The following is an 8,355-nucleotide window of genomic DNA, read 5'->3' on the forward strand; positions in this document are numbered from 1 at the left end:
CCAGGGAGGCTGGGAAGCTAAATACTCGCCTCCCGGCTGCCCCTGCCCCCAGCAGTGGCCACGTGACACGGTCTGCCCAGTGAGCTCCGGCAGTTTCAGGAGCGTTTGCTTCCTTGACAAGCAGATGGACCGGGGCCCCTCTCCCCCTGCCTGCCTTGCATGTGGATTAAGTCAGGATCTGCGGCAGCCACCCCATGATAAACCACCTGCTACGGACGGCAGAGCAGGGACACAGAAAGAACCCGGCTCTCCCATGACAGCCCTCAGCTGCGGCATGAGCCCTGGACACCCATCTCATTATGTGAAGTGATTAAATTTCTCTACTTCTTGGGCTACTCTCAGTAGGATTTTCTGTTACTTGCGGGCAGGCCAGCTGTAAACATAACCAACGGAGACGCTAGATCTGCTTCCTCGAGAGACAGCTACCTTTCATTGCTACAAGTTGATGGTTGAGTTTTAAAATTTCAAGCACTGTGCAAATCAAACTGAAGTTGTCTGAGAGAGCATTTGGCCCTTGTGTGACCTGTCACCTCTGACATAGGCCTATACCAAACATCCTTTGCACAGTGGGGAAACTGAGGCTCAGAGAGGAGAACCAAGCCCACCGGATGAGTTGGTGGGCTCCAGGTCCTGACCTCATTCCACTGGGCGGCGAGGACGTCCCTCAGAGCACCTGCGGCAGGGCGGCTGCCGGGCTGTGCCTCCTTAATCACACGTGGCTCTAGTGTGCCAGTGTGAAGGCCGACAGAGGGCCTGGCGCAAGGTGGGGCAGCCTTGGTGGGCCTCCCTCCCTCCCCTCCTCCTCTGCCCCCCAGCCACAGGGCTTCTGATTCCTCTGTGGCCCCCTGAGGAGGAAGCCGGGCTGGGGGGAGCCCACCTTCGATGACGGTGAGTCTCGCTGAGCACGTGGCCTCTCCGTACACGTTCACGGCCGTGCAGCGGTACAGGTCCGTGTCCTCCCCCGTCAGCTTGTTGATCTGCAGAGAGGCCACGGCGGGGGAACAGGGCTAGCACGTCCCCTTCCTCCGTTTCCCAGACGTGGCTATGTGCTGGGGCATAAGGCGGGCAGGACACGGTCCTTGGAGCTCATGGTCTTTATCAGGAAAGACCCCAGAACAAAAACTGGGTCCAGACAGAGGGCGGATGCAGCCGCTCTTTGCCATCAGAGGCAGTGTGGTGCAGTAGGAGAGCTCGCTGCTAGGGCTCAGGAGGATCGGGGACCGAAAACCGTCTCTGTCACGTGCTGCTAGACGTGGGACCTTGGGCATGTTACTGAACCTCTCTAAACTTTGTTTCTTCCCTTATAAGCTGGGGATCATAATACCTCAAAAAGTAGAGAACGGTCAGGGTTAAATCATATACTCTGTCAGATGTTCGGGCCAGGGCCTGGCACGTGGTAGGCGGTCGTGGTTGGTATGTGTGATGTCACGAATAGTGACCAGGATTTGTCGAGTACTCACTACAGGCCAGGCACTGGGTAGACCCCTTACATAAACCTTTAATCCTCATAGCAACTCCTTAATGTAGGTACTGTTTTTACCCCATCTTACAGATGAGGAAAGAGAGGTAGAAAGAGGGAAGTGACTCCAAAGTGGTGGGCGTAGGGCTGTAACCCAGGCAGCGTGACTCCCGAGCTTGAGCCCTCAAGCTGCAGTCTACACCACCTGCCAAGTTATCGGCAGGGGTGTCTGCGAGCCTGCTGGAGCCACTCGGAGCCACGGGATGGAGTGGAATGGGCTCAGCTTCCACCGGGAGTATCTCTTACTCCTTGGGGGACTGCAGGCCGCCAAGGAGACCTTCCAGGGGACGGTGAGAGACGGGTAGACCCTGGTCAAGGGGAGAGCTCCGGTTCTTACCTGCAGCACGTGCTCCTTGCTGCCAGGGGCAGAGGAGATCTGGTACTTGCTGGAATTACTGAGGTCACCTTTGGTGCTCTGCCAACGCACCTCGGGCCTGGGCTCCCCGCGGACCACAGCCCGAAAGACGGCATTTTTCCCTGCGGCAGGAAGAGGCAGATGGGGGGACTGAAAATTTGGGGGAGGGTGACATTGAGATTCTAATAAATGTCATCCCCCTGCTTGAGGCATTTCAACTGCCCATTCCAAGAAGGGTGCCAGGCGTTGGTCCCCTTGACTCAGGACTCTCATAAGGTCAGGTGGAAAGCAGCCGAGCCCAGGCACCCAGAAGGGAGTCCCTGCCTGAGTTTGCATTGTGGAAGTCGGGCTCCGTGACAGAGAGACGCAGCTGGACTGTCCCTGGTGAAAAGGGGAGGCCAGGAGGGCTTGGGCAGGAGGGGGGCGTTTCTTTGAGAGTGGGTGGCCGGGGAGTCCAAACGATGCTCCCAAGACGGGGAAGGGGATGAGGTTTTGTGGGCTCCATGTCGACTCTTAGGGGAAAGAGGAATGACAACCGGGAAAGGAAGGGCTGTCGGTGGTCAGAGGAGCCGGTCCCGAGAGCCAGGGCTCCTGGCTCAGAAAGGCCCCAGCTCCGGGCCTGGCCTGGGAGCCCGGGAGCTGTCACCCGGCAGCAGCCCCGCGGGCTCCCCCAGGATCATCTCAGCGGAGAGCTACATGGACCGAAAGCCCAAGGGCCCTCCCTAAGTTCTCATGACCTTGTTCCAGACTTAGAGAAAGAAAGTGCCAGAATGTTGTGAACTGAAATTCCCGGCAGGGCTCTGTGCTGGGGAGGGAACACCGATTCCCACCCCTTTCCCAACAAGCCTTTGTTCCCACCACGCTCTTGGGCACTTTGCTCACGTGGCCTTCTAGAATGGCCCAGTCTGCGAGCCACTGGGGCTGGGCTGCCTGGAGGTGAGGCTTGGGAGGAGTCAGAGTCAACTGGTTCTAACCATGCCCCTCTGCAGCGGCTTCCAGGCTGGGAGAGGGGAGGGACGAGGACACACCACGGGCTCCCCCTGCTCCCCAGGGCAGCGTTTCCCCCGCCTTGGCCCCAGATATTTCTCACGTCAGCAGAACATGGCATCTCTACCCCTTCCTCTCCCCGGGCCCCTTGTCCTTCCAAGGGATCCTGGCAGGTGGCACCACCCAAGTACAGGAGGGAGACACGACATGGCCGGGTGATGGACAGAGGGACAGGGGCCCAAACCCTGTCCACGGTGCCCGCTGGGAGGTGGGAGGAATCTTGCCTCCCCACGGCGGCCCCCCTCCAGGCGCTCACCCTCCTGCAGGGCCAAGGTGATGGGCTTCTGCTCGAAGTCCGGGGTGCTGCCGCCCTCGGGGACCTCCTCCACCAGCTGCCGGACGCTCACCCCGGGGAGGGAGGACTTCTTCCAGGGCTTCTCTGCAGAAGGCAGGAGAGAGGGAGATGGGCCCTTCCCCTTCTGCCTCTTGGGTCGCCCTTCACCCCGCCACCCAAGGAGCAAGACCCCCGTCTCTGTCTGACTGCTGGGCAGGGTTGCCCGTCCTACCTCCTGCCTGTGGATGTTGCGTTTGAATTTCCTAGTGGGACTCGGGCTGTGGCCTCCCGCAGGGTAGACGGGGCCCCTGAGCAGTGGGGAGGGGGCACCCGGGAAGACCCTGAGTGCCACTGGGGAAAGCTGGGGAAGGCAGAGGGGGAGGGCTCCCCCTCAGGAAGCAGGAGCCCATGTGGGGGCCCCACACCTCGTACCGGGGGGAAAACAAATCGAAACCCAAAGCCAAACCTTAGAAAAAAACAAAGAGACAGCTAAGTTCCCCCAAATCTTTGACCTTCCTTCCTCTCCACCCTGGGGAAGGTGGGGGAGGATGGTTCTTCTCTCACCTGCCATAGTTCTACCTCCCCTTTGGCTCCTCCGAGGGCAGAAACGGATCTCCTGAGAACAGAAGACAGAACTGCTCATGTGAGGTCCAGGCTGGTCTCACCCCACCCCTCCCCACCTCAGGGCACCAGCTGCCGTCTGGGGTGGGAGCTGGGAGAAGCTGCTGCCCCCAGGGGACTGTCTAACCCCACTGATGGCACTGTGGTTTCCTGCAATTCCCTGGCCCCAGAAAACCAATTTCCCAGAGACCAGGGAGCGGGCAGGATGCCACCCAGCTGGTACCTTTCCCAGGTAAAGGGGACCGTGAGGCTGAGCCTGCCCACTATGCTGGTGGTCTGGCCTCCCGGTGGGACCCTGGGCCTGACGGCCTCTCAGAGGGGGAGACCCAGCCTTCCCAAACCAGAGGAAATCAGACTCAGTCGGGATCCTTCCAGCTGTTTAACAGCCTTGACCCCCTCGACTTTGGAATGTGAATTTTCCAGGGACATTCTCTGGGCCTCCTGGCTCCTCCCCCAACTCTGGGACCTCCTGGCAGCACCCAGCGTCCCTCCACCTCCCGCGCTCCCCAGTCTGGAATCCTTCAGATCACGAGGTCTGCAGGGAGAGTCCTCGACTTGGCTGCTCTCAAGCTGGTCTCTGCCCAGGCCAATGGGATCCCCATAAATCCATCTGCTCCCCTTTGAAGCCACTGAGTTATAGTGTCAGGTGAACACGAGTGTTTTCCAGCCTCTCCCAACCTCCACCACCATCTCCCCATGATTCCCTCTCAAAGGAATCCATCTGTTATGGCCGACGGGGAGTCCCACACGGGAGCGGGGGGGTTGGCTCTGAGATGGGATGAGAGCCATAAATTGGGGGGCAGGCGGTCTTGAAGGAATCCTCCAGCAATCCCACCTCCTGTGCGACTGGCGCATAGCCAAACGGTTCCATTTTGGGGACTCCATTTCCTGCCCAAGGAGCCCTGTTATTAATATAGAATCGCACATGACAGAGCAAATTCCTCCCTCCGACTGAGACTCTTCCATTTCGCAACTGCCCACCCCTGGCACTGCTGGCCCCCGCATCCCCTCTGCAGCCCAGCCGCTGCACCCCAGCGCGCCGGAATGCCGGGGCGCGCCAACCGCGTTCTGGAGCGGTCACAGGCGTCACAGCCGCTATGCCTCGGGGATCACGTGGGAGGGAGGAGGAGGAAGACAGCCACCAATGGAGGAGGACACAGCTGGCCATGGTGGAGGGGGCTGCAGAGACCTCTGTCCCACCCCTCCCCACTACAATCTCCTGGTAGAGGCAAGCCCGTGCACCTGCCTGCGACCCCCACACTGGAGTAGTTTGAGTTGAACACGGCTCTCAGTCGTCATCTTTGTCATCGTCCCCATCATCGGCACCACCAGCTACCGGTCAACTACTTAGCTATTCGTCACACACGAAGAAATGTAACGCTGGTGCCCCTCTGCCCCTCCAGCCCCTGCCCACAGGTCCCAGCTGAGGAGGGAGAGGGAAGCAGAACCCTTCCGGGAACTTAGGGTCCAATGTGAAACCATCTCACCCCTGGACCTCCATCCTCTTCAGAAATAAGCCCGATTCGGTACGCGGTCAGTGACAAATGGATAATGACCTGTTTAGTTGGAGACTAGAGAGATGTGGTCTCAGCTGGGGGCGTGGGGGAGGAAATGAATTCTCTCCTCCATGGTGCATTCCCACAATTGGGAGGAATCCCAATTCTTCCCAGCACCAAACGGCAGCCTGTGTCCTCACTCGGCTCTCCCAACCAGACTCTGAGCCCCAGTCCCCAGGGCAGGATCTCCCTGGCCTGTCCAGGACTCATGCTCCCCGACCGTTGGCCCCCACCTGTGGTTCCATCCTACAGATCCAGGTCCCTGCTACCTCCAACTCCTTAACTGGGAGGCATGGAAGCACGGAAAGCCAAATGGGGCTCCTCTCAACTGCTTGGACCCCACGTTTTTAGCCGAGATATAACAAGTCCCAGCCCTGAGGTCCTTATTCTGGACCGCGGGTGATATTTTTAATCTGGTCACCATATCACACTCTAAGTCAAGCAGTGCCCAGGAAATCAGAGCCAAGACAGAACCATCCAGACAACACTCACTGAAATTCTCTCCTCCAGATACCCTAGAGTCATCTAGAGGAGACACAGGTGCACCCCAGCGTGAGATCAGCCGGCCAGGAGTGCTCCCCAGGCTGCTCTCGTGCCCACTGCTGCCCCTTCCTGGGTCGGAACGCTGAAGAGCAGTCAGTGTCTCCATCTCAGCCCTACCCTGGGCTGGGTGGGCCGCCAGGTGTGCAGCACCCTCTTACCTGGGCGCACAGCCGGCCTCCTGCCTCCTGTCTGCTCCCTGCTTGCTGCGTCCAGCTGCCGCTTGCTGCCAGCGGCTCCGGTGGACTGCGGTGGACCGGCAGGGCTGCAGCAGGTGTCAGCAGGCGCTAGGCTCCCTCCGCCCCTCCCACTCACCCCGCCTCCCTCCTCCTCCAGTCCGGGCTTGGCACAGCAGGGTCCCCCAGGGCCAACACCCTACCCTCGGAGGTCAGAGATGGAAGGGTCCTGTGACATCAGCCCATCCAACTCCTCATTTTGCAGAGCTTAAATCTCTTAACCATATTGGCTCCGGGTGAGTTTGTTCCCTGATGCCTCATTTATATGACCCCTTTCAGCAAGGGCATTTTCACCATCCAAAGCCTTAAATTTTCAGCTAAGCTGGTCCCTTGAGACCTGTGAGACCGTAAGTCCCGCAGATACATAAAGTAACTGCCCTCTTGGGAATCACACCTCAAAGGGGCATGAAACAGGCAACAGATTTCAGGTGCTAGCCAGACCTAGACTCCGCCGAGAGCGGCCAGGAAGGAGGAGAGCCTGGGAGCTGGGTAGCCAGGAGGGCTTCTGGAGGAGGTGAGCTTGCTCAGGAGCTTCTCGAGGGATAGAACAGGGGACCTGAGCAGCTGGGGTGGGGGCTGCAGTCGGCAGGACAGACGGTCGGGTGTTCGAGGACGCGTGGGTGGAAGACGGAAATTGGAAATAGGTGGGCTGCTAACAGATTTTCTTAAGGAGAGTGGGGGGCAGGTGAGGCCCGGGAGATGGGGCCACCTGGTCTGCTTTGGAAGCGCCACCTGCTCTCTCCCTAAGAGTAGAAAACGGGTTCGTTGCCACCAATAAGCAAGGCTTGATCGAGGATTCAGGTGAAGTAGAAGGAAATGGGGCTAATTTCCTTCAAGGGGACACTGAACAGTCGCACACGCCCACCAGCACCTGGCCCGTCCTGCAGGCGCCACCTCTGCATGTGCTCTGAGCCGGAAGGTGCTCGACCTCTTCGGCTCGAGTGTGCGTATGTGTGTGCATTTGTGTGTCCTCCCTGTGCGTCTCTGAGTGTCGGAGACTGATCTTTCATGCACTCAACAAACATGTGTTGAACACCCGCCCTGGGCTGGGCTCTGGCCCTGGCACGGTGTTAAGCCCTGGGAAGACAAAGGCAAGCATGACAGCCCTCCCCTCACCCAGCTTACAGTCTAACGAGGCAGCCAGATGTTAAATAGCCAGTCACACACTGTGATGCAGGCTCCAAAGGAGCCCACAGCTCAGAGAGTGAGGGAAAGAGCTGTGTGGGGAGCGTTGGGACGGGTGGGCTCTGCCGGCCATTGAAGAGTTTTGATCTCTTTGTGAGGGCTGTTGAGGTTTGTTTAAGCTGAAGGCGTGACAGGATCCAATTTGCATTTTTAAAAAAACTCATGCTGGGCTGGGAATGGTGGCTCATACCTATAATCCCAGCACTTTGGGAGGCCAAGGTGGGAGGACTGCTTGAGGCCAGGAGTTTGAGACCAACCTGGACAACAGAGTAAGACCCCATCTCTACAAAAAATGTTTAAAAATTAGCTCAGCATGGTAGTGTGCCTGTAGTCCCAGCTACTTGGGGGTGCTGAGGCAGGAGAATTGCTTGAGCCAGGAGTTCGGGGTTACAGTGAGCTATGATTGCACCACTGTACTCCAGCCTGGGTGGCAGAGTGAGACCTGTCTCAAAACAAAAAAACAAAACGCCCTCATTCTGGCTGCAGGGAGAAGGGACTGAAGGAGGTAATGAGAGGCAGGCGCTTAGCTCCCAGGAAGGCGATCAAATAACGCCCAGGTATTCTAATAACCCCCAGGTGTTCTTCTCACCGTGGGCCCGGGCTCCGGGACCGCCTGAGCCTCAGTGCTGCATCCCAGGAGGGGAAGGCGGAGGCTGGACATGGCCCGACACGGAGCCCGGCGGCATTTTAGGAGCCTTTACTGCACACCTCCCCCCACCCAGGGTGGCTGGTGAGCTCCTCCATGAGGCCTGGGAGCAGCCAGTAGAGCCACGGGTCAGGGTGTCATGGCCACCTGGCCGCTACTTCCCATGTTGGAAGAGCAGCTTACGTAGGGGCCTCTCTCCTCTGCACCACGTCGTCCTTGGATCCCTCTCTTCGCAGCACGATGGAGATTTCAGGGCTCCAGGGAATTAAGATGGGTCACATGGTTTTCCCACCCTCCCCCTGTACCCTCTACCAGAGGTAACGTCTAAGAATGTTTAGCTATGTCCGGGTGTCCGGGCGCCACCCCACTTCCCGCG

The 8,355-nt window shown here is 58.7% G+C and overlaps 1 protein-coding gene across 1 annotated transcript in view; it reads right to left on the reverse strand.

Annotated features, from left to right (window-relative positions):
* IGFN1 (immunoglobulin like and fibronectin type III domain containing 1) overlaps positions 1-7,994 on the reverse strand; it is a 32,325-nt gene extending 24,331 nt beyond the window's left edge. Inside the window, exons 1-5 of the mRNA XM_069459510.1 lie at positions 7,923-7,994; positions 6,074-6,158; positions 3,178-3,300; positions 1,857-1,996; positions 878-977 (exon numbers count right to left, since the gene is read on the reverse strand). Coding sequence (XP_069315611.1) covers positions 878-977; positions 1,857-1,996; positions 3,178-3,300; positions 6,074-6,158; positions 7,923-7,994 — 520 coding nt within the window. The remainder of the gene's footprint in view (positions 1-877; positions 978-1,856; positions 1,997-3,177; positions 3,301-6,073; positions 6,159-7,922) is intronic.
* Between the last annotated feature and the right edge of the window lie 361 nt (positions 7,995-8,355).

This window comes from Eulemur rufifrons, chromosome 27, assembly GCF_041146395.1.
Source record: "Eulemur rufifrons isolate Redbay chromosome 27, OSU_ERuf_1, whole genome shotgun sequence".
NCBI lineage: Eukaryota > Metazoa > Chordata > Mammalia > Primates > Lemuridae > Eulemur > Eulemur rufifrons.